The sequence below is a fragment of the Primulina huaijiensis genome, chromosome 15, assembly GCF_012295235.1.
Source record: "Primulina huaijiensis isolate GDHJ02 chromosome 15, ASM1229523v2, whole genome shotgun sequence".
Classification (NCBI taxonomy): domain Eukaryota; kingdom Viridiplantae; phylum Streptophyta; class Magnoliopsida; order Lamiales; family Gesneriaceae; genus Primulina; species Primulina huaijiensis.
In genome coordinates, this window is record NC_133320.1 from 19,527,265 (window position 1) to 19,553,816 (window position 26,552).

General features: G+C 35.3%; 2 protein-coding genes across 3 annotated transcripts; one reads left to right on the forward strand and one right to left on the reverse strand.

Annotated features, from left to right (window-relative positions):
* LOC140958353 (transcription factor ICE1-like) lies at nt 1–3,251 on the forward strand. Its single transcript, XM_073415765.1, has 4 exons — nt 1–1,318; nt 2,232–2,468; nt 2,664–2,834; nt 2,911–3,251. The coding sequence occupies exons 1-4, from the start codon at nt 179–181 to the stop codon at nt 2,992–2,994; spliced, it is 1,632 nt and encodes a 543-aa protein (XP_073271866.1). The 5' UTR covers nt 1–178; the 3' UTR covers nt 2,995–3,251.
* A 5,020-nt stretch (nt 3,252–8,271) lies between these two features.
* Nucleotides 8,272–16,640, reverse strand: LOC140958839 (probable alpha-mannosidase At5g13980). 2 transcript variants are annotated; one of them, XM_073416408.1, is made up of 30 exons: nt 16,328–16,640; nt 16,030–16,113; nt 15,861–15,949; nt 15,527–15,701; nt 15,208–15,327; nt 14,976–15,062; nt 14,821–14,892; nt 14,583–14,696; nt 14,222–14,322; nt 14,031–14,124; nt 13,766–13,933; nt 13,603–13,689; nt 13,275–13,340; nt 13,145–13,205; nt 12,685–12,900; nt 12,452–12,591; nt 12,002–12,067; nt 11,860–11,919; nt 11,700–11,771; nt 11,320–11,367; nt 11,109–11,228; nt 10,883–10,948; nt 10,020–10,132; nt 9,826–9,910; nt 9,525–9,635; nt 9,357–9,449; nt 9,161–9,208; nt 8,981–9,049; nt 8,660–8,883; nt 8,272–8,568 (listed from the first exon to the last, which is right to left on the reverse strand). In XM_073416408.1, the coding sequence occupies exons 1-29, from the start codon at nt 16,532–16,534 to the stop codon at nt 8,668–8,670; spliced, it is 3,048 nt and encodes a 1,015-aa protein (XP_073272509.1). In that variant the 5' UTR covers nt 16,535–16,640; the 3' UTR covers nt 8,272–8,568; nt 8,660–8,667. The 2 variants fall into 2 exon arrangements, with proteins under 2 accessions (XP_073272509.1, XP_073272510.1); XM_073416409.1 differs by having other exon boundaries at nt 12,685–12,904; nt 13,149–13,205; nt 16,328–16,639.
* Nucleotides 16,641–26,552: the final 9,912 nt, after the last annotated feature.

Genomic DNA, 26,552 nt, shown 5'->3' on the forward strand with positions numbered 1-26,552 from the left:
CCTGATAAAAGCCAGTCTCCTTTTCATTTCTGCTACCACCATCATCCCTTTTTCTTTGACGTTCAATTTTTCACCCTTTGGCTATAAATTCCTCTCCCCTAGTCTCTGTTTCCGTGTTTGCTTTCTATTTCTTTACTCACTGGCAGATTTCTCTTACACAAACAACAGAAAACAAACTATGTTGTCTAGAGTTAACAGCATGGTTTGGGTTGAAGCTGACAAAGAGGAGAAGCAAACAGCTTCATGGGCTCAAAACAGCAATGGCGGATTTGAAAATAAGCCAGATATGGAAATGGGTTCGCTTTCTACATTCAAATCCATACTTGAAGTTGAGAATGATGAATGGTACACTACAAACGACGCCGCCGCCGGCCATGCCACCATGCATGACATTTCATATCCGGCGGCTTTCCTCGAAGCTGCTGATAACAATCAGCTACTCTTGAATGCAGTTAATTCTTCTGCGTCATGTTCGCCAACGTCAGCTTCTGTATTCAACAATCTTGACCCGTCCCATAACCACCCCTTGAACTACTATTTGCATCCGAAATCTTTGATACCCAACAACCACCCTTTAGAGGGAAGCTTTGATTCAGGTTGTGAGGGTGTGTATCTTGAACATGCTTTGAATAGAAGCTGTGGAATTATGGGAGGCGGGTTCGGTAATTTGGGGGCTCAATCTCAAATGGGTACTCTCAATTTGAGCTCTAATGTTCAATTTGCAGCTAATAATTTACTTCATTTACCGCAAGGGAGCAGTGGTGTTGGGATTGGATTTGGGGAGGGTTCAATGCAGGGGAATACTCTGTTACTTAACAGGTCCAAGATTCTTGGAACCCTCGGTAATTTTGCCCCAAGTAGAGCACAGCCAACACTCTTTCAAAAGAGGGCTGCCCTTAGGAAGAATCTTGGCGATAACAGTGGCTGCAATTTAGGTTCCTTGAACTTGGGTGGTAGTATAAATCAATTTCGAACTAGTGCTATTAATGTGGAGGAATATGATAAGAAGTGGGATTTTAGTGAAAAGAAAAGGAAAAGTAGTAGCGGGGATGATGTTGAGGATGTTAGCATTGGTGGTTCTGATTTGAACTATGATTCTGATGATCAACTGTGGGAGAATACACGTACGAATAAGCTCGAAGATGGTTCCAAAAATGGCGGAAATAGCTCGCATGCGAATAGCACAGTCACGGTTGGGGATCAAAAGGGCAAGAAAAAAGGGATGCCTGCAAAGAATTTGATGGCCGAAAGGCGCCGTCGGAAGAAGCTTAATGATAGGCTTTACATGTTAAGGTCTGTTGTGCCAAAGATAAGCAAGGTACGAGAATTCTTCCCTGCCGATTTCTCGTGAATTAGAACATAGTTTTAGTTCTTGATATCATTTTTTTCTCTTCATGTTTCTTGATTTTGTTTGTGTTTCATTTCCTCTTAATTTAGTATCTTGCAGTTGTTTGATCATTAATGAAGAGTAGCCATTTTTTATTGGCACTTCCTTACTTGAGAGGCATGCATATTAAAGTTGTGTGATAGCATTTAATTCAGTCACATGGAATCTATGAGCTCATTTCAAATTGCATCTTTTAATTTGGACCACAGATAGTAAACGAGATGTCGTCGTTTGAGTGCTGCAAATTGAAAGAGTTAAGGATTAGTATTTATTTCTTGACTGACATATTCATTAAGATATTTAATTTGAAGTAAATTTTGTTATACATCTTCCTCTATATTTTTTGGACATTTTTCCTACAAACCAACATGAGGTCCCATCTCCAATATATTATTTCTCCCCATCCTTTCTGTTCTATTTCAAAATTCTCTTGTTCTGGTGCTCGTGCTTTCATTAAGATTAAGAAGGTAAAACCCTTAAAATCAGTGTATTCTCCTATGCATTGACAGAATGAGATTAATGTTGTACCATCAACTGTCAATTACTTTATTGGTAAATTTTTTTTCAATGTTTTAACCAACCAAAAGGCCCAGCGAAAGACCTGTTGTTTTTCGAAACATAAGTCTTGGGATTGAGTCGCCCCGAATATGTCGTTATAGGATTTTTTTTTAAAGTAACGAGTACTTGAAGGAAACAAAAAAAAAACAGTAAAATGGAGGTTTATGTAGAACATTGTTTCTAATGAGATTCTTTGAGAAAATTCTTGATTGAATTTCTTGATAACATAAATTTCCCATCACCAGCTTAATTACTATGACGTACTTTTGATACTCTTGGTTGGTAGATGGACAGGGCTTCGATACTTGGGGATGCAATCGAATACTTGAAGGAACTTTTGCAAAAGATAAATGATCTCCATAATGAACTTGAGTCCATCCCTGGTAGCTCTTCAATGGCACCATCAACTAGCTTCTACCCTTTGACGCCTACGACTCCCTGCCTTCCCACCCATATTAAGGAGGAACTTTGCCCGAGTGCATTTGCTAGTCCGCTTTCCAGCCCAACGGGACAACCAGCAAGGGTGCGTATGAATAGTATGCTTTGTTACGTTGATTCCGAAGCATTTCAATTTTTTCCTTTTTCTATCTCTTGGGTGATTTAGATCTGATTCATGGAGTATTAAGAAATGAGAAAATTAGTTGCTCTATGCATGCATGTAACATAATTTAATTATAAAGCACTAGCATCCTGACGCACAATTCTAAAACTATGGCAGGTTGAGGTTAGGCTAAGAGAAGGGAGAGCTGTGAACATCCATATGTTCTGTGGCCGCAGGCCCGGCCTTCTCCTCTCAACTATGAGGGCCATGGACAATCTTGGGCTCGACATTCAGCAAGCTGTTATTAGCTGCTTCAATGGGTTTGCGTTGGATGTTTTTCGAGCTGAGGTAGCCATATTTTAGTTAAAGGCTTTAACTTATTTCGTTTATCACTCATTCCATTTTGTTGTCGCAAATTTGTCAGCAATGCAAAGAAGGCCAAGACCTGCATCCGGATCAAATCAAGGCCGTGCTTTTGGAGTCGGCTGGCTTTCATGGGGTGGTGTGAGTCTGTTTGATGTCTTGAAGTTCAGAAGTGGTTCGGATTTTTGAGCCATGTTCCCCTTTTTGAGTGACGACCATTTGCAGAACCAAGATTTGACTGAATCAGCCATTTTCGTGTCAATCGCCTTCCATAAGCTCGTTAAGTTGACCCATCGTTTAGTTTATGTTTCTTCTTTTTCCCCCTATTTTCTGGTTTTTGTTGATCATGTAGTCCGAAGAAGTGAAGCACTAAAACTTTTATGTTTTTCATTCTAGTTTGAAAATCCTTTTGTTTATCTTTTAACTTTGGGGGTTTAAACTGGTAAATCGATAAAATTTCGATATTATAATTGGTATCAGAATTGAGAATATACACATGCTAGATAACCATCTATGTTTACCTATAAAAATGTAGATGATGAGCAAAGTTTTTTAGTTGTGATTTTTCTACATTGCCCAAAAAATATGTATTGTTCTTATTAATTGAATGTGTATTGGTGGAAATAATATATAAAATTTAGGGTCAAATTTGAGATATTGAATTTTTAGAAGTCAATCAATTGCTATCTATTATACTTAAAAAAATGTATAAAAAATGACAAGTTTTTCATTGTAAATTTTTTAATATCCTCTTAAATTGTGTATTGTTAGATTAATTGAATTAACATTTTCTACCCAATTTTTGAGAAATCTAATAACAATGATACATTAAAAATGGATATATTTGTATAATAAAAATATTTTTTTTTATCTATATCTATATAATTAATAGACTAACAAATGCTAATGAATTATCACTACAATATACATTGATTGTAATAATTTTTATGACTTCAAGAATAAAATGTAACTTATAATATTTTTAAATGTTTTACCTGTTGGAACATTTCATGTTTACAATCTTAATTTTGATTTTAACAAAACTTGTTATTGTGTTTTTAACATATTTACTTAAGTGTCAAGTTATTATCACAAGAAAGATACTAAAACTAAGTTTAGTCAAACTGAATTTCTGGTGAGTTTCGGTATTTTGATAATATCTCTCAGCTGGATGATTCAAATGTCAATCCGCCTACTTGATCGATCAGAAAACTCAATTTGGAACAAGTCGTATTGCATGTCAGTTGGGAAAAATCGGATGTTATCTAGGCCAAACCGTTCGCTGAATGACCAAACTAATTGCACCAAAACAGCAATCAGTTGGGTATGAGCAGTTGTGATATTTTGGTCATATCTCTCAGCTCGATTATTGGAATGAAGCGATTTAGTATGAGTTGGAAAGATAAGACAATGATCGACAAATCATCTTCAGAAGTCAAAGTCTGAATCGAATCTTAAGATGCTGATAAATGACGATGAAGCTACTGGTTTTGCAAAAACTAAAATCAGCCTTGCTGATTTCAGCACACCAGATTGAGCCGCTGATCAGTTTCAACCACTGATCAGTTTCAACAGTTGACCAACCGTTGAACGACCAGTTTAAACTCAGGAAAAAGTCCACCAAGACGAATTTGACCGTTACAATTTCAGAAACAATACAAAAACTTTCCAAACGGTCATATTCTTGTGTCTAACATATATATCATTGTTGGGGCCTATAAATACAACATCTTGAAGATCAAACAAGAGCTTTTGAAAGATATTAAAAAGCATGAGTAGTTAGCATGAAGAAATCTGTTAGTTGGGAGCACAAGCCCTTGTGTGAGGATACATTTGAGATATATACTGTAAAGGATAAATTCCTCGAACACAATTACTCATACATATACAGGAGAGTTGAACTCCAAAGTTTAGTTGAGTGAATTTTCATACAAAGACATTAAAGATTGTGTTTGTAGTCTTGGCATAAGAGACGTTTAACATTATGTTGATTGTGAGGTTGCGACCTACAATCGAAAATGTGCTAGGAGTTTCAATTAGGTAAGAGATAAGTCCTAAGTTGAAATGAGTTTATAGAAGGTGTTGTATAAATCAAAATTTTCTAGTGGATCCTTTCCAATGGGAGGAAGGGGTGACATAGGAGTTGTTAATCTCCGAATATCTATAAACAAATTCGTGTATATTTATTTATTACATTTATTTATCATTTCCATTTCTTTTAAAGATGCATTGTTGAAGCATTTTATGTATTCTTCAAATATCAAAATATTGCATACCAAGTGTTTGATAAAATGCTTCAACCAAAATATTTGTCCTCATTCAACTTGCATATATTTTAAATGTTTTACAAAAATGTTTATCAAATAAAAAAGGTAACAAGGTTTTTGACCCGGCCCGGCTCGCGTCGTTCCAACAACTGGCGGGAAGCCTTTTATTCGCGAGAAGCTGAATGAGAAGAAACTCTCATGTCCTGTTCTGTAGTAAAGATGTTCTCTTTAAATAGAGAAAGTGCTGGCAGAAAAGAAATATACAAAGTAGCAATCCTGACGGCGGGTCTACAAAAGATTATTTTGAGTGTTTTCCGTTTGGTTTAAAAACTAAAATCGATTTTATTCATCGATGTTCGATATTTCAAGAATCGAGCTATTGTACCTCAACGATGATCCCCCTAATCGATCCTGTCATTATCGTTTTAATTTTCTATCTACATGTTATTTTATGATTTTAATACAATTTTGTAATTATATTTTTAGTGCAACTTCTAATTAAGTAATAAATTATAGTATCACAAAAGATATAAGAAAAATAATAATTATATATGCAATAGTAGAATAACATGATAAATATATAATGATATAATAATATGAAGTTTAATACTGACATATTTTATGATTTTTAATTAAGATTGAAAGTAAAGAGTTTAATAAATTATTTAGGAGAATTTATATAAAAAATTATGAATGTTAATATATTAATAATATAATAAATATGAATCTATTAGAATGATTCGAAGAGTTTAGTTATAATTAAAAATTTAAAGATTTTTGTAGCATTTTTCTTATTGAAAAATTATATAATAGATAAATTTATAAATTCAATAAACAAAATTTGGTAGTATTTGAAATATCTACTAAGAATTTTTAACATTTAGGCATTAAGATTCTAAAGATAAACTCAACTATTATTTTAAAGAATAGTGATACCAAAATCAGAACTAAAATCTTATATAGGCTTTAGTTCCAAAATCAACTATCATAATATATAAATTTAGCGTATAATTGTTAAATAATTAATTTCAATATCTCACATATTATATGACTATTTTATTTGATATTTAAAAATAGATAATAATAGAAATTTCTAAAAAATTTATATCTCAGACAAATTTATAAATTCAATATACAAAATTTGTTAGTACGTGATATTTTGATTTATAATTTGATTATGATACAACTCTAAAAATATTTATCTATGATAAAGAATTCTAAAAAATGAAAGGTAAAATTTTTTGTAGGTGGTTAAATATTATTTAAATTGAATATTATGAGTTATATTTTATTATCAATATTATTATTTAAGTAGTTTTGATGAGACACAGAAGTTTTTTTTTCTACAGTAAAAAATATATACATGACATAATCTTTATAATAAATATAAATTCTAATGATCATTGATTAGCATTTTTCAAAATATTAGAGATTCTACATATGATATTTTAATATCTTTATTTAATTATTTTGAAATCAAACTAACTAATTCAACAAATAAAAAATATCATTTTTTATGAAAATTTATTTCTTTGATTATATTTCAAAATTTTATGGTGAAAATCATATTGATAGTTTAAAAATTATATTTAATATATGGTGAAAATCATATCAATAGTGCTCCATTTATGTAAATTATGATTTATACATTGATAAAATCTATAATTTGGTTGATTTTTAGATTATCATGCTTTATACGTAATGTTTGAATATATATTTTTTTAAAATTTGTTTAAGTTCATTTTGTTTTATATATTATGTTCATTATAATTTATTACATAACATAAAATCAACAGCTTGAAATTTAATTTGAGAAAAAATTTTGAAAGTAAATTATATAAGTTCTTAAATAATTTATTCATATAATATAACAAGAAATTAGACACAGATAAATAACAAAATGATTCAAATTATTTTTTTAGAAAATCAAATTTTTAGTTTTTATTATACAATTGTTTTTACTTGCATCACAGTACTTCATGCTAGTTATCTATAAGTTTATGTAAATAATCATGTAATCATCTGACGTGGAACTGTCGGGAAATGAACTAACAATTTATACTGGCGTGACGATTAAAATGTGACGTTTATGTCATATATAAATTTAAGTATTATAACTATTTATACTTTTGAGAAACCATAAATATTTAGCTTAACAATAAGCCCATGAATTGGATATTTCTAACAATTTGGATCGAGTTATTTTTTGTTGAACGAGGATTAATACGTAGCTTAGCAGTTATTAACAAAATTTATAGGATTTTCCATTTGTCATGAAATAAACTCCTACAGTAATTATTAAATAAAATAATACACATAATATAAAAAGCATGTAAATAAACTCCTATGATAATTTATCAAATAAATTTATAGCATTCTCAAAAATCAATATTTAAGTATAACAAGAAAAATCAATCTTTTGTGATAATCAACGAAGCCATAGATGAAATTATAAAAAATCTTATTGTTCTTATTTATTCTTTAATATTTTGTACTTTTTTTTTTACATAATGTGGCTGACTATCGATTTCAAATAAAATATCATTACAATAATTTTTTTATTACTATATTTAAAAACTATTTTAGCCAATTTACTACAATAACTATGAAACAATTATTTTAATAACTAATGGTATATGTCTCATAATTAATATTCAAGTATATAAACAATGAAAAATCGCATGATAAATAAATGAAATAATTGGTGTAAGACCTATGAGACTCAGCAACCATAAAAAAAATCCCGAAATGAAAACGAGAACATATCATATTCAGATTGCAAGAACTCATTAGAGTAGAGCATTAATCCTTCAAGGTGTAAAATGAGATCCATGATAATTTTTTGTAATAATGTTTGGTACTGCAGTTATAGGTTTGATCAATTCGATTGGATTTTTTGGGTTGCAGTTGGGGAATTATGGTCTTTTTCATGTCTTGCCATATAACAACAAAGTTATCTTATGTGTCAAGATCTTTCATTATGGGATCTACAGAGATACATTTTATCACACATAGATGACATCAAACACAACATTTTTAGGATTGCAAATCCATCCTTGAAATCCCCGAGTGTTTTATTTGTATAAATCATAAAACAACAAATCGGGGTTCCAGTTTTGCGTGGACCACGAACAGCCTACCAAGACAATTTGCAGCTCATCAAAATCAAAGTATTTTCATCGACATAAAATCTTGAGCTGATTTTATTATCATTCACAAGCCCATTGATTTTTAAGTTTCGGTTCGTCAAAGAGAACATCAAGGAAAACACTGAAATTTACTATAGACAGTAACGTTACCGAAAAAAGACCCCATTTTATGCCGACGAGGAGCAGCAGCAGCAACAGTAGCTAGCAGCCTTCAATATTCACATTTAGATGCTGGAACAGGTGACCCCATTATCCAAGCCTTCTTATTGAACAACCTTAATGATCAGGAACTGAGAGTGTTTCCTTAAATATGAGGTCAGTTAGAATAAAACATGGTAATAATAATCAAATCGATTCACGAGTTCAAAATGTGCCAAAAACTTTAGCAACTTACCTTATCTCTCAATTTTCAGATAGATTTAAGTTGAATTCAATTATGAATGTTCGAATTTCCATTGGGCTAAGTTCTACCACTAACTTCACAGGATCCACAGGACCCCCTCTCAATACTGTGCCTTGGTTTATATTGGAGCCTTCCACTTTCCAGGATAACCTCTTTTTCTCCATTTCTTCTCTTTCTTGGTTGGCTGAGAGACTCATTTCCTTGACTTCGTTTATCTGATAAGGTCATAAGAGTCGATACAAACTGCTAAATGTTTGTATGGGGATGATTACAATAATTGACATGAGTTAAAGTTCATGTTGTTTGTCTCACCTTCTTGTTAGCAAAAACTCTCTTCAAGTCCACGGTTGCCATCACCGAAAAGTCCTTGTCCTCTCCAACCTATGACGATAACAAAAATAAGGAACAAAAACTGAGACGAACGTAGAAAATAGTTTCTATAGTCGAGTTGAGAGAATGACAAAGATTCTTGAATGATTTAAGAATGACAACCTCGTACAAGTGCGCCAACCGAAAGAGAACATTTCCATTTTCAAGCTCCTGAGCACCAGAAGAGTTCAACAACGGTAAATATTACACAGTACTTCTTGTTTGTCAAGCCCCGCTACCCATCGTGGTGTCCAATGGGCCCCCGACATATATACACAAACAAAAAATCTTTAGTCATCATATTTGTGAGAAGAATTACCTGGAGAGTTATTATAGCAACATTATTAGGAAGACTGTAAGAAGGATCCACTGCTGAAAAGGTAAGTGTTGGGAAATTCGTCCACTCGTCATCCTGCGATATGTTAAAGGAAATATAGTCATAAATATTGACTCAACAGAAACAAGAACAGAATGATTCCGAGGTTACCTGCTCGGAGAAAGCTAAAATAAAAGGTGAATATATCTCCTGTCCAAATGATCGACGCCACTTGGATCCCTCTCCAAGTGGATCAATCCTGACGTAGTACTTTCCTTGGATCTGCAAGAAGTTTAGAATTTGATCCGGTCTAGTATGTACTCTCGATTGAAGTGAAACCAGAAAACTAACCTTAAATTTTTTAAGAATGATATTCAGTAATTGGTTAAACTTCATAGTAGCTAGTTAATATTTACAACCAAAATTCTACTATATGCTTCAGCTTTTTTCAACATCATGACAGTACGCTTACAGTTAAACCCAAGCACTTCTCCTCGATGCAGACTGTTTCATTTAGAGCCTCAGCAACACCTCTACTATCGTCATATAGCAATCTCCTATAAAACAAGACCTCAAGTTACAATTGTAAAGGTAAGCATACAAGTAAGAGTAACACCTTGATTCATTCCTGTGACAATCTCAATATTATGAAACGGTGAGTCGAACCTGTGGAGCATTATCTCCAATTCACCATCAGCAATACTAGATCCTCCTACTGATCTATCCACCAAAACTGATAGCTCTGAGTTCTCGTCTTTGATGTAAGTTCCAAGATTGATCTGAAAGAAAGTCGGATGTAATAGATGAAGCTAAACAAGATAATTGGTCCTCTCCTAAGTTACAATATTTCATTAACTTCTTGGCATTTTGTTTCCTTGACTTCTCTGATGGGATCAAAATTATAGTCCAAGCACTAAGTGGATCTAGCTAGTTTAAAAAATATTTCAACTATTCTTCCAGGTATAGAATCTAATTAAAATTTAGAGGTGAGCGAAGACAGAAAGGGAAGTAACTCAACCTAATACATAAATAACTCTTTGGTGTTCAATGAAAGCAATGAACTCCAAAAAATTTATCAATCGTGCATCAAAGTGTGGACCACAGGTGGCAATTGTGTTGTCAATTGGGAATGCCAACATTAAGCCTTTTCAAGAAAGCAGGTTCGATTGAGAAAGAACTAGGCCCGTCAGAAGCTAATAACTATCTAATTGTAGTTTTATTGTCATGTGTACCAGTTAAATGTTGGATTTTTTAAATTGAATGCAGGCTAAATACTTTATACCACATAAATTTCATTTCGTGATAAAATTTTTCAGGTTAAATACCTTGGAGTATCGCTATATGCATATTGTAAGATTTTTGGAATAGAAGAATCACATTTGGAAGTGGAGACAAAACGTTGCGCGTGATAACCACCTACTATGTTGTTGGCAGCAAGAATATGATAGCATAATTCTTTCACATAAATTTATCCCCGAATGAAAATAAAAAGGAAAACTGTAGAAAGGGTTATTTCAGGCTAAACATACTGGATAGTAGTTTCCTGCAATAGGTTGGTTCACTTGAAGGTCCCAATCAGTTCTGTGGTCTCGAATCTAAACAGAAACAGCAAATAGTATCAAAGCATTGATAATGTCACAGTCATCGAAAACCAATGTATTTTTTTCTGTAATAATAATGATATGTATTCTGAACAGAATGTTAGGTTTTGAAAAAAAAAAATCAGCGACTGAGACATTAGTGGATGAAACATACCCTTTCAAGAAAATCACGCCCGTTGGAGTCTGTATAAAATATTTTGTTGTTTCCTATTTTGGATTTTATGCGAGTTACAATCTCCTTACCAAAACCATCATCAATGGGAATAGGACCAATCTGTAAATAAAAAATAACTAGGTAGGTTTCCAACCACTAAGGATGGATAACTTTCACGAAATAAAGAGATAAACGAAGAAGACTGAATTACCACAAATTCAAACTCAGCATGTTCCTTCTCCTTGTACACTCTTGTAATCTATGCATAGACATATTAAAAGTTCACATAACATAGAAAAAAAATAACAATACGCATATATCTTTCTTCCAAATCTCTAGTTTTTTCAATGTGCAGATTCACATTTGATTTTCTAAACTTCCAACTGTTTTTGTCATAGATTCTTGAAACTTAGTCATGAGAAACTGAGTTAGGATTGATTGCTAGTAGCTAATTTCAAAATCAGTGCTCGCAAAAAGAGTATTAATATTTTCATTTAAATGTGTTCGTCAAGGCATTTTAGAAATAGAAGTCCCAAGTGAAATGGAAAATAAATGTCATCTGATGTATAAACTAATGAATCCACTGTGAACCTGATATATCCAGGAATTAATCATCTGATGAACTTCGTCAAAGAGTGGACCTCGAAAAACTGTAAGTGGAACCTGAAACATATATCAATTATCTTATTTTTTTTGTATCAAGCAATTGTTACTCAAACCGGAGGCTAAACTTAGAAAGGAATGTATATACCTTCTCTTCAGAAAGCACTGGAAATGAACCATTTGGCCGGAAAACGTAAGCCCCTGAAGCCTTCAATAAGTAAATGAAATTATTGAATAAAGTCCACCAGCAACGATTTGGGAGATAAATCTAAATAACACGGGGATGTTACCTGAAAATCAACACTCCTGTCACATCCAGTGAAATAACTGTATGATTGCTCTACAGAAATGTTTACCTTCATTACAAAATATAAGTGCTATCATGTATGTTCACTACTTTGCAGCACCAAAACGGAAGTTTACAGACCAGTTACTGATGATAAGACTACTACAGCATATGACAAATGTAAATGAAATAAACGATTTGGTGAATATTATTCTTGTTATAACAACGAATGATCATTACAGGTATATATATACTTGGAGGTGATGCACAATAATCCTATTCTAAAGCCTATGATTAAGCTAAAACATATACAGATAAGGAAAGAAATATTAGAGAATCAATTTCTATATGGACTACGTATTATGTGGCTATTCTACAGCTTAACTTCCTTTAACAACAAATAAAAAAGGCGCAGCTAAATGGGTGAAAAATGAGTAAATTTCTGAGGACATACCGAACTCCTGCTATTAATATATTGCATCAGCTTTCTATTAGTTCCAGAGTGCACAAGCTTCAAGCTGCCTGAACCTATTTCTATAGGACTGGTTTGGCTCCGTTCAAATGTGTACAACAATTGTTTTGACAAAACAGAAGCTGCCTGAGTTAACAAGTGACAGAATGTTAAAAAAACATCGAGTACAAATGCTCAACTCAATTACTACTTTCAAAAAAGATCAATGTAACAACCTCCCGGTTTATCACTTGAGATCACATAGCTGCTAAAACCCAAAGGTGGAACAACTGCTCTAAATGCAAGCCAATACTTGGGACTGACATTTGAAGATTTGCCCAAGTATGCACTGGCATATAATTTTGTGTTGGCTATTGAAGCATTAACTATAGGAATAAGCTGTGACAAAATCAATTGTCCTGCAGCATCTCTAACACTGACATTCTCATTGACTACCTGCATCAAGGGCATAAAATGACATTATTTAATTATTTACTGACTTAATTTCTTGACTTTTTTATTCTCGATTTAGTCGAACAAATACGTCACTTCATGTATTCAAACCAGTCCTTTTTCCTATTAAATCAGGGACCAGGAAAAAGCCTGATGTACTGAGCAGAATAGACAAAGAAAACCTGCTAATTTGACATCGCTGTCATAGCAAAAACTAAATAAAAATGATCAAATGAAAAATACTCACAGGAATTCTAACAATCTCTGTTCTTTTCCACCCCACAGGGTTATAGACAAGTACCGCCTGTGAAAAGCAAGGGAACGATTTATCTATTGTTTCAATACCTTTTTTCGATAAAAAATTTTTACTTACTATTTTTTTCCCAAGAGAGAGATCAATTTCTGTTGGCGGACAATAGCTTATGTTCAGAAGGGGGCACTGGTGAAATAAGAAAGGATTCAAACTTTGATGCATCTGATTAACTTCAAAATATAAATAGAAGATCAGTCTCCCGGTATCTAGAAATAGAAGTTAAATCATCTAGGTGAGAGAGCATATGCCAATTCAATTTGATAAAAATGGATTGAACAGAAGTTCAAAACAGTTTATTGAAGAAACTGAACAACTGTTCAAGTTAATATTTGCTTTTAAAGAAAAAATAGCACAAATACAAGAGAACTGGAAGTTCATGGGCATTTGCCTGCTTGAAGTTTGTAACTTGACTCTTGCATTCTGAAGTCGATGCTTGTGTCATACAACCAAGTGCAGTTGCCACAACTTCCTCGGACTGCGGTAATAAAAACTCAAGATGTTAATGCATTACCATCTAGTGGCAAAGAAAAAATGTTGGGAAAATATTGTACCTCCTTGTAACCAATTGAAAGCCGTTTTGCATAGTCATTAGCCACATGTTGCTGCTCAGTACCAGTAACTGCATCATGATGTTGTACAATGGCCAATGCATCGGCCAGTGAGTCAGTTGTTGGTCCTGATTCATTTCTTCCTTTGAAAAATTCTAGCTGTCTTGCTGCCTAATTAAGACCGGAGACCAGTGGGATTTCGGATTGAAAGCATTTGAAAGAGAGTTACCTTAACGATCAGAAATATTTAAAGGGTTTCATGACCTACCAAATAGTAGCCACTCATCATCCTGACATATCCTTTTAACGCGGGCCTACTTGTAAAATATCCTGTCCAATAAGAATTTTCACGATCCGCATATCTGATACACAATATGATTCAATTATCAGCCAACAACTTTAGCAGAATAATATGCATTTTTTGAATATGTTTACGAAAAATTAAAAACTTTAACCAACGGGAAGTAGTCTTCAGTTTTAAGAGGCCATGACTCATATAAGTCATATTTTGCATCAGTGTACATAGATGGAGTTGAGTAAAATGCATTGACTCTGCCATCCTGCGATCAGGTTGAAAATCATTAGTTTATAAATAGGAACAGGATCAAGATTTTACAAAATTTTTAATACAAAAAATGTTTTCAAGAAGAAGTTTTTGAGCAAATTTACTTCATCTGCACATATTCGAAACAAAGTTATCATAAAATAATACTTAAACCATTAAAAGTGCAATGATGGTCAACAAAGTATTTAAAATAATTAAGTCTCTCTTAAGAATGATTCGACAAAAATGTAACCTATACATTCAGAAAATACTGACTTGATTTACATAATGTATGAGTTTGTCCATATTCCGAAACCACGTATGCGCATATTGATAGTTGAAGTCAGTTCCCATAGTCCACATTATATGACTTGAACGTGTAACATTGACCTGTCATTGTGAAGGGAGTAATAACTAATGAGATCAGTACGACAAAGGAAAAAGCAGAAAACTAGAAACACAAACATAGGGAAAACAAGAAAATTTTAAAATACATTTGCCAGCAATTAATTACCTGTGAGATGGCAGCAGCTACAAAATCATTGACACGCTTTTGAACATTGTAATCAAAAAGTTCCATGTCATCCTTCGGTCATAAACCATATACTTTATCACAATCTTCACAGGTAAAATGTCAAGATTCAGACTTTTTTTTTCCTAAAGAAATACCTGGACAACAGGGGAATCAGATTCGAATTCAAAGTAAAAACCAGTTGGTGGCTCATAATTCCCCGCGTAGAATGCACCAGTAAATATCTAAATAATTCAGAACGAAATGTGAAGCGAAACACTCAACTTTCATAGATAAAAGGCTTAAAGAGATGACAACTAGTTATGAGCTTCAAAACAGAGCCTAATGCAATCACAAGTAGGACCTCAAAATTTGAGTCCATAAAATAACCTGAGAGGATGAACCACGACTTTTGGAACCCTGCCAGATAACCTCGAGGGTCTTGTCAGAACTCCTTTTGGCTCTATCTTGGTAGTCAATGCGAGCAAAGAAAAGAGAGTCAAACCCAACCTACACCGAAGAGTGCCATGATTTTCAGTTAAAAGAAGTCTGCAATGTAAGAATTACATTGTTCTCAATCAATAAGAATCTCTGTTACTACAATAAACATCATTCAGCATATTAGTGGATGGATTAAGTAAAAGACTTGGTCATGAATGAGGAGGCAGGATCACGACCATAATCTACGCATACAGACTCATAATGATACCTCTGCCCCCAAAAGGTATGCTTGAACAGCAGAATGTCCAAAGGGGTCTATTTGCCAACCGATTCTTGGTGTGACATTGAAATCTTCTTTAAGAAATCGGTGTCCTAGTGTTGTTTGATCTATCATATCAATGTAATGTGTAGTTGCCTCGTCATGCATGCACACGCCACCATTTCTGCATATACAAAATTATTTTGGAACAAAGAAGAAAAACACCATCACCTACCATACACTGGTCAAAAGAAGAGCAGCTACTGAAATATTGTTTTTCGCATTCATAATAACAACTGAATAAATCGCTTGCTTGCAAATATAATGAAAAGTACATTAGTACATGAATTCAAGTTGACCGGAGTTGACAAGAACCTTGACTCTATTCTTCATTGCTTCACTCTGGTCTCTCCACCACCGCTGGAAAAAAGCCTGACACAATATTGAAATTATTGACACAAACTGAAAACTAAATACGTAAATGAAAAAAAATCAAATATGATTTATCTCACCTGCTCAGCAAAGATAAATTTCCGATTTTCATCAGCCAACAATGCAGGAATCAACGAATCCAGCACATTCTGCACACATGCTACCTACACAGACAGCATTTTCACGCCAATCAATCAAATCCGTGACAGAAAAAAAAATCTAACTAAAACCGAAGTCGACCACAAGTCATCTGAAAGTCAACATCACACTACAAGAAACATGCAGGAATGGCATATTACACTATTTCGTCCCGGGCATCCATCATTAAACAAGCTAGAAACGCAATTCAATATTGAAAAAGAGATGAGAATGCCGTACCTGAATAGAATTATTGGACCCAACGTAATATTGATCAATTGTCTTCAACCACCCAACATCATCGTGTGAGTGAGGGACCAAATGAACATTCAGCTTTCCAGGAACAATACCTCCGGAAGTATTGTAGACCATGTACTTCGCCTCCACCGCCAAAACACACACAACACACGCAGTAAAAGCCAACTGGATACCTCGAAGTCTCGCCATTGCCGGAACCAGTAGAAATTTCAGCTTCCTTGGGATTTTTGCATAGTAATGGAGTTGAGAGCTGTGGAATTGAATGATAGATATGCTGTCTCAGAGTGACAGCGAGTGAGCGAGAAGATATTTCTCCATTTCCGCACATCGAGAAAGTTTTACGGTTGATTAAAACCGTTGATCCCCAACCACAAGAGGCGTAAATCGACGGTGGGCGACGGTTCGGACCAATAGTCCAAATACATCAGAGAATTCTGAGAGTAATTTTGACCAGACTCAAATAACCGTTGAGATTTTCGCGCGGTTGACTATATCTTTTTTTTTTTTTGTAACCAAGGGGTAATTGCTATATTCTTAGAGTAATTTTGACCAGACCTAAATGTTTCATTGGTGTCTTTGTGTTGTTTATGATGAACTAACGTGTTGTTATGGTCCTGAAATTTTTACTTCAATTTAATTACATTTATGCAATACAACCTTGTTGATGGTGTGCGTAGACATGGTTGTGTTAGCAAATTTCAATTCGAGCCAAGAGATTTCTTTGTCTTAAAACCTATTTTCTCGGCTCTGCTCTTGGCGATCACGCCCAAAATACAACAATTTTCAACTTGTGATAGCAATACAAATTACAAGTTCCATAACCATGAAATTATATAAACTCTCTTTTGTCTAGAATAAATAAGAAGACAGTCGATATGAATGCAAATATACAGAAAAATCTAAAGATCAAAAGTTTTTTCTCAAAAATGTTTTTTTATTGTCTTTTGTCACGTGTTTATAAATATCAATCATTTGAAACATGTTATTTTATTCAAGAGGTGTCTCTTCATCAAAAAAGCAGATTAAAATCAAAAGACAACATTTGGATGCTAGGTATCATGAAAACTCGAACCTTTGCCAATCTGCGCCGCCTGGCGCCTAGACGCCACTTTACGGGCACCGAGGCGCCTTCCTCTCTGCCCTCGAAATTCCAGGGCACAAAGGAGGCGCCTAGGAGCCTCCCCAGCTGCTTGGCAATGCCGGTTTTCCTTTCAATGTTTTTGTTTCGAGTTTTCTATCCATCTTTGCTTAATTTTCATTTATTAAGCTTAAAATGTCCAAAAAGTTGTAATTTTAGTTCGAACACATTGACATGAGGTTTTGCATAAAATTTTCTATGAACTTGAACAAATTTTATCATACTAGTCTCAGCTGGTAAAAAGAAATGGTTAAAACAGAGATCTTCATGAAAGATAGTTTTAAGTGTGATAGATGATTTCAGAGGTTGAAATTATTTGTAATGATTGATTATGCATTATCTGTTCTTTTCAAGTTTTGGACTTTTTTATTTTTATGTTCAAGTTTTGTGTTGTTGCATATATAATGTTATATGTATGATGATACTTTCTGGGTATCCTAGAGTGGCAGATTGTTTTTGGCTCTTTTTTGAAAAAGTCAGTGAACTATAGTTTTCAATAAATAAATTTTTTTGATTCATTGTGCTTTATGGTTTTCAATTTTTCTCCAGCTTGAAATAAAATAGTGATATATAGTCTCTAAAACGTATATATAATACTAATTTTTATATTACAGTCCAGATCTCGGACAAACAAAACTGAATGGTGAGCTAAATTTCGAGACACAGGGACTGTCCCTAGACCTAACACAGTAGAACATGACACAATTGCAATTTTGACCGAGTATGGGCTGTATGTTTGGAAGAGCTTCATATTCCCATTATATGCGCTGATGCACCTGAATCAATGATCCAAAAATTGGATAACATGTGCTGTGCGAGGAAAGCATTTGGAGCAATACATTTACTACACTGCCAGAGCCAATAATCGATGAATTGTTATTTTGATTTGTTTGACTGAATAATTTATGAAGCATCTCAAGTTGTTCTTTGCTAAAAAATTGTTGTTTAGGCGTGGAGCCCTCAGTTGTAGCAGAATTAGCGCGTCTCTCACGTGCGGGTTTTCGGTTGGGAGGTTTGCCATGAATTCTCCATCAAGTCTCAAGTGTATGGTTGGGTTCACATCAAGGTCTACCATTGCGCATGCTGTTACTTGAGGATGGATACTGCAGATTCGAACCTGCAGATTGGGAGGTTACATCGGGAGGGCGATCAATGGCGAGGGACAAACATTCAACCATCGGCGGGCATTAAGTGAAGGACCCAACACCAATTTCTTCTTGCTTTCTTCGTGGCGTACTTCAGAAAAACGCACACAAGTTGGGCTGGTTTGGTTGAGAGGATCCGGCCACGAGCATCATCTAGTTGTGAATTTAGGTCCACTAAAAATTTAAATACTCGTTTCTTCCCCACAATAGCTCTGCAGCAGGCATCATCTTTTGAACACTTCCATTCATACACCTCAAATAGATAAATTTGTTGCCAGTAGCGAATAAGCATGGTGAAGTATTGGGTAACAGTAGTGTTTCCCTGTTTGAGATCATGGAGAATTCTTTCAGTCTCAAACAATTCAGCAGTGTTTTCCTTAGAAGAGTAAGTATCCTTATCGGCCTCCCAGATGCCTTTTACCGTGGGATACAACAGAATATTCTCTCCAATAACGGGCATCATGACATCACCATGTTGTTATTGGCCTTCCATAGTTTAAATCCAAAATCATCTTTTTTTTGGCAGCGACTTGCGCCAGATAAAAAATCGTCCTTAATCTTCCGACAAATAAACATCATCGTGGATTGAGACCATTGAAGATAATTTTGGCCATTCGATTTATGATTGGTGATTGGAATGGATGTGTCATTAGAAGGCCCTTGCGTGACTGTGGGGGGTGGTGTGGGAGCCGAGGAATCGTAGGTAGTGAAAGCCATGTTGTCATATTTTGTCATGGATCGCTCACATGCTCTGATTCCATGTAGTAAAAGTTGGGATTGGAAGTGCAGAATATGATTTCAGAAAAGGTTAAAATTACCTTGATACAATATATCTATTTATAAAGATCTACCTACCTATTTTACTCCCACTAGGAGTCTAATCTTTAGAGGACTCAAAGATATTTAAAATACAAATAATAGTCTATCCTAATCCCTAACAATTTATTCACGTTCAACGGTTTCTTCTACTATCTTCCCACTTGGATCATTCTAAGCTGAGTCAAAAAATGAGAGTAACCTACAAAATTATCAATAAATGGCCTCAGTTGAACTGGAACATACTAAGCATAGTCATGTTGTAGAAGTAGGCTGTGTCTGAATTCTCTTTCAGTTTTTCATCTCAGAACTCTCAAGAGTTTTTGGATATATATTTTTAAATTTTCACTTGATATTTGATTAATTGATTCAGAAAATTAATGTGATTTGGGATAATTGACATTCAGTAACAGATGTGCAAAGACTGTTTGGAAAAAAGTATAAACAGAATGATGGAATATATCTCGTGTTTATGAAGTTAATCTCACATGTGAAATAATATTTTGTAAAACTGAATAATTTCTTGAAAATGGTTCAAGTCAAATGGAGTTCTGATAAGACAGCAAAAATGAAACAACCCCCTCTCATGACATTTAAATTTAAAAAGAAAAACATACGCGGAAGCATTTGAAATTAAACGGGAAAGAACATTAAATCATTTACATCATAAGCATTTTCAAAATTCGTTTACATAAACATTCACTTTTAAATCCTTCAAAAGAAAACCAAAAGTCAACATCAATAACCCCATAATTTCCAATCTAAAAGTTTCATAACAAAAGTTCAAAAGTTTCCCTTCCATAGCTATATGACTTCTTCCTCCTCGGACAATCCGCTTCAATCTTTTTTATCACCTGCATCACATGACATTAACTGGAATGAGATAAAACTCAGTAAGCAGAAAGCTGTACATAACAAATAATACATAGGCTTGGCTTGGAATATGGCTATAGCAATGGCAATGAACAATGAATCAATGGAAATAAACAATGGATAATACCATCTTCAATGAACAATAGATAACAAAGCAGTATAGATGGTATTTCATGACATGAATTAATGAAAAGGAAATGATAGCCTGTGACCTGTGACCTGTGGATAGTATCTCTTTGATATATAAATATATCAAAACTGTGAGAGATACTCATAATCATGTGATTGGCCAATGACATGCATGAATTACTATCATTCCTTGGCTTTAATCATAGGGAACTTCATTTGGGCATTTTAACAAATACTTGGTAGGCAACAATAAAGTACTAGCTCCTTATCAATGAATTCAATGGTATTTTTGGCACAATGAACAAATAACAATACATACATCAATAATCTAACAATGGAAGGAGCTAGACATCAATAAACATGACTTATATACATATATATCATGTGAGCACTTGAAAGGAAGCTTCTACTTACAACCACAAGCACAATGGCTGCTAATGTAACCTTGATTGAATTCCTACATCAATAAACACAATAATAACCAACAATTATCAACATTAATTCAAGAAATCAACAATTCAACTTAACCCTTCCTTACTTCAAACCCTCCCAACTCCAAGAATATAAAAGTTCATACCTTATAGCTTGAAGTCTAAGATAGGAGACTCTAAAATCCAACTATAAACCTTGCAATTGGAGTAGAGAATGAAGGAGAGTAAATCTTGAAGGGAAAAGAGCTAGGAACGATCCAAGGAAAAAGAAGAAATGAGAAGTGAGTAGAACAGTGTAGAAAGTGGATTAAAAGCCTATAAATACACAAAAAAACGTGTTTTCTACGCCATAGACACGGACCCCGTGCCCCCCTCCGTGTAGAGGTCCGTGTACAGACGGGAAATCACTCATTTTGCATGGCAAGACCCGGACCCCATGTAGGGGTCCGTGTACCCTCTGCCAAGGGTCAAAACTGCATTTTTTCTTCCGAATTAGCCAAAGTGGTAAACATGAAAGTTGTAGCCCTATGTGTTTTCTTGCATCTCTAATTAGCCTCATGTCATTTGAAGGTCTGAGTAAAAAGTTATGCACATTCTACCAACATGTGTCAGTGCAGGAACAACGAAACAAACGACACACTTCGGGCCACTTTTGGCTCGTCTTCCCTAATGATTTGAACAAAACTCAAAACATGAAAGTTATAGCCTTATACCTTATCTTTCCAATGAAACTGGCCTCACATCAATTGGAGCAATAAACAAAACATTATACTAAAAACCACAACAACTGCCACATTTTTCATACCGTTTCTGCACTTCCATTTCCTATTTGGCTCAAAATCAACTTTCTATTCTACCCATGCATTTCTTTAATTATCACCAATTATGAACATAATACCAAAACAATAACCATAAACAATGACCATATTTTAACCATTCCAATAAACATAACCATTACACATAATCTCAACCATCAAACCATATGAAATATCCATTACCATAATAAACCATAAATATCCAATAACCATATCTCCTAAACACCCAACCAAAAATAATATCATAAAAAATAAAATGCTAAAAGGTTGGGATATTACAATCTCCCCTCCTTATAAAAATTTCGTCCCCAAAATTTGCTTACCGTCGAATAAATTCGGATAACGATGTTTCATCTCCTCTTCCGGTTCCCACGTGACCTCTTCAATCACATGATTTCTCCAAAGAACTTTGACAATACCAATCTCTTTGTTCCTTAACACTTTAACCTTGCAATCAAGAATTTGAACCGGCACTACCTCGTAGCTAAAGTTAGGCAAAAGATCCAATGATTCGTACCGAAGAACATGAGATGGATTAGAGAGGTACTTACGTAGCATTGAAACATGAAATACGTTATGAACTCGATCCAAGTTTGGTGGCAATGCAAGACGATAGGCTCGGTCTCCAATCTTATCAAGAATCTCGAACGGTCCAATGTATCGAGGACTTAACTTGCCTTTCTTTCCAAATCGCATAACTCCCTTAAGAGGAGCTATTTTGATAAATACATGATCACCAACCTCGAATGCCAAAGGCCGCCGACGAACATCAGCATAACTCTTCTGTCTAGACTGAGCTGTCTTCATTCTTTCTTGGATAAGGCCACAACATCTGCTGTCTGTTGAACCAACTCCGAGCCCAACATCTTTCTTTCACCTACCCCTTCCCAATACAAAGGAGAGCGGCACTTTCTTCCTTATAAAGCTTTATAAGGTGCCATGCCGATTGAAGACTGGAAACTGTTATTAAATGAGAACTCTACCAAAGGCAACTTAGAATCCCAACTTCCCGGGAAATCAATCGTACAAGCCCTTAGCATATCTTCAAGAATTTGGATAACCCTTTCTGATTGACCATCACTTTGAGGATTATACGCGGTGCTAAAAGACAATTTCCTTCCAAAAGCTCGATGCAAACTCTTCCAAAACTCGGATGTAAACCTTGGATCACGATCTGAAACTATCGTCACCGGTATCCCATGAAGTCTCACAATCTCTTGAATATACGCCTCAGCATATTGATTCATAGAATAAGTCGTCTTGACAGGAAGAAAATGTGATGACTTGGTCAATCGATCCACGATCACCCAAATAGAATTGAAGCCTTTCTGAGTCCTTGGCAACCCAACAACAAAATCCATAGTTATATGCTCCCACTTCCATTGCGGTATAGGCAAGGATTGCAACAATCCCGCCGGTCTCTGGTGCTCAATCTTAACCTGCTGACAGGTTAGACATTCAGAAACAAATAACATGATATCTTTCTTCATACCTTGCCACCAGTAAAGACGTCGAAGATCTTGGTACATCTTGGTACTACCGGGATGTACAGAATATGGCGCTGTATGAGCTTCAAGAAGTACCTCTTTTCGAATGTCATCACCCATAGGAACACATATCCGGCCTCGAAAGGTCAGTAACCCATCACAATTTGACCCAAATTCAGAAACTCCTGTCAGATCACTTTTCCTCTTCAACTCTAATAACTGAGCATCCAGCTGTTGTCCCTTCAAAATTCGATCAAATAAAGTTGAGTGGAGAACTAGAGCAGACAATCGAGCAACTGTACCTGAAGATATCAAATTGATCTCATTTCTTCGCAAATCAAGCAACAAAGGTTTAGAAATCATGGAACCCAATAAAGAACTCGATTTGCGACTCAAAGCATCCGCAACCACATTAGCTTTTCCAGGATGATAGCTAATGGTGCAATCGTAGTCTTTCACCAGTTCTAACCATCTTCGCTGCCGCATATTCAAATCCTTCTGCGAAAACAAATAACTCAAACTTTTGTGATCTATAAATATTTCACATGTTTACCATATAGATAATGCCGCCAAATCTTTAAAGCAAAAACCACCGCCGCCAACTCCAAGTCATGAGTGAGATAGTTTTTCTCGTATTCCTTCAACTGACGAGAAGCATATGCTATCACTTTCCCACGCTGCATCAACACGGCACCTAACCCCTGCTTTGAAGCATCTGTATATACAACAAAATCTTCAGTACCACTAGGAAGTACTAAAACAGGAGCAGAAGTCAACTTATCTTTCAATGTTTGGAATGCTTTTTGGCACTCGTTGGTCCATTCAAACTTGGTAGCCTTCCGTGTCAAACTCGTCAGTGGCAATGCTATCTTCGAAAAGTTCGCTATGAACCGTCTGTAATACCCTGCTAAACCAAGAAAACTCTTTTCCTCTGAAACTGTCTTTGGAATGGACCGTTGCATGATGGACTCAATCTTGGATGGATCAACAGATATTCCTTCTTTCGAAACAATATTGCCCAAAAATGCCACATGCTCTAACCAGAACTCACATTTCTTTAACTTGGCATACAATTGCCTATCCCTCAACAGCTGCAACACAATCCTCAAATGCTCACGATGGAGTTCTCGTGTCTTTGAGTAGATCAAGATGTCATCAATAAAAACAATGACAAAAGTATCCAAATACGGCTTAAAGACACGATTCATCAAATCCATAAAAACTGAAGGAGCATTGGTTAGCCCAAACGACATCACAAAAAATTCATAATGGCCATACCTCGTTCTAAACGTAGTCTTTGGTATGTTTTTTCATTTTTCACCTTCAGTTGATGGTAACCGGACCGAAGGTCGATTTTCGAAAATATTGCTGCTCCTTGCAATCGATCAAAGAGATCATCAATGCGTGGCAAAGGATATTTATTCTTCACTGTTACCTTGTTGAGTTCTCGGTAGTCAATACATAATCGCAGTGATCCATCCTTCTTCTTTACGAACAAAACTGGAGCTCCCCACGGTGAGGAACTAGGTCGGATAAAACTTTTATCTAATAGCTCCTGCAATTGAGTCTTCAATTCTTTCATTTCAGTAGGAGCCATTCTGTATGGAGCCTTGGAAATTGGAGCTGTACCTGGAATGNGGAACGATCCAAGGAAAAAGAAGAAATGAGAAGTGAGTAGAATAGTTTAGAAAGTGGATTAAAAGCCTATAAATACACAAAAAAACGTATTTTCTACGCCATAGACACGGACCCCGTGCCCCCCTCCGTGTAGAGGTCANGCCCAAAAATGCCACCTGCTCTAACCAGAACTCACATTTCTTTAACTTGGCATACAATTGCTTATCCCTCAACAGCTGCAACACAATCCTCAAATGCTCACGATGGAGTTCTCGTGTCTTTGAGTAGATCAAGATGTCATCAATAAAAACAATGACAAAAGTATCCAAATACGGCTTAAAGACACGATTCATCAAATCCATAAAAACTGAAGGAGCATTGGTTAGCCCAAACGACATCACAAAAAATTCATAATGGCCATACCTCGTTCTAAACGTAGTCTTTGGTATGTTTTTTCATTTTTCACCTTCAGTTGATGGTAACCGGACCGAAGGTCGATTTTCGAAAATATTGCTGCTCCTTGCAATCGATCAAAGAGATCATCAATGCGTGGCAAAGGATATTTATTCTTCACTGTTACCTTGTTGAGTTCTCGGTAGTCAATACATAATCGCAGTGATCCATCCTTCTTCTTTACGAACAAAACTGGAGCTCCCCACGGTGAGGAACTAGGTCGGATAAAACTTTTATCTAATAGCTCCTGCAATTGAGTCTTCAATTCTTTCATTTCAGTAGGAGCCATTCTGTATGGAGCCTTGGAAATTGGAGCTGTACCTGGAATGAAGTCAATAACAAACTCCACCTCTCGATCAGGTGGTAAACCAGGCACATCATCAGCAAAAACATCAGGATAATCCTGAACCACATCAATGTACTGAAATTGCAAATTACTTTCCTTTCGCACATCAACCACTGAAGCTAGATAACCCATACAACCTTTGTGCAACAACTTATTAGCTTGAAGGCAAGAAATAATAAGAATATCCACCGAAGAGACTAGACCAACAAAAACATCACTATCATGGTTATCGGCTAAAAATTTCACCGTCTTGTCCACACAATCAATCATCGCACGATACGCAGATAACCAATCCATACCCAATATAACATCGAATGCAACCATCGGAATAACAATAAGATCAGCAAACAACAATCTCGTACCCATCTGTACGGGACATGCCTTAAAAATACTAGTAGGACAAATCTCATCACCAGAAGGCAACATAATAGTGAAGTGCAATGGCATAACAGTAGGTTCCACAGATATAAAATGCATAAACACTTCAGACATAAAAGAATGGGTTGCACCAGTGTCAATCAATGTAATTGCTTCTTTGCCATAGATTAAAATATTACCTGATATCACAGAAGAATCAGGATTAACACTTTCCTTCGTCATAGCAAAAATTCTGCCCTGGACTTTTCTTTTGCCTGAGGAGAGAGGACATTTCAGTGCCGTGTGCCCCATCTCCTTGCATCTAAAACATCGTCCACTACCCACCAAACACTCACCCTTGTGTGGCTTTCCACACTTAGGACATACCGGTCGTTCAGTATCAAAAGAAGGCACAGGAGGTTTAGAGCGCTGCTCCATCTTACCCTTACCTTTGTGGCCACCACGAACATTTGCATTTGCACCTTGTCCTCTAGCATGGAAAGCTTGCCTTCTTAATTGCCTCTCTTTCTCAATTTCTTGCTCATCATGTTCCGCAAGCAAAGCTCTCTCCACGATATCTTGATACGTGACTACCTTGGA

What these genes read in the sequence shown, in the direction of transcription:
- LOC140958839 (XM_073416408.1), bottom strand. Translation starts at nt 16,534, where the DNA reads ATGGCGAGACTTCGAGGTATCCAGTTGGCTTTTACTGCGTGTGTTGTG. An exon ending in AAGTTACAAACTTCAAGCAG is followed by an intron (nt 13,341 to 13,602) that starts GCAAATGCCCAT and finishes TTATTTCACCAG; the next exon opens with TGCCCCCTTCTGAACATAAG. An exon ending in TTGGAGATAATGCTCCACAG is followed by an intron (nt 9,911 to 10,019) that starts GTTCGACTCACC and finishes CTTGTTTTATAG; the next exon opens with GAGATTGCTATATGACGATA.
- LOC140958353 (XM_073415765.1), top strand. Translation starts at nt 179, where the DNA reads ATGTTGTCTAGAGTTAACAGCATGGTTTGGGTTGAAGCTGACAAAGAG. An exon ending in TTGTGCCAAAGATAAGCAAG is followed by an intron (nt 1,319 to 2,231) that starts GTACGAGAATTC and finishes CTTGGTTGGTAG; the next exon opens with ATGGACAGGGCTTCGATACT. An exon ending in TGGATGTTTTTCGAGCTGAG is followed by an intron (nt 2,835 to 2,910) that starts GTAGCCATATTT and finishes CAAATTTGTCAG; the next exon opens with CAATGCAAAGAAGGCCAAGA.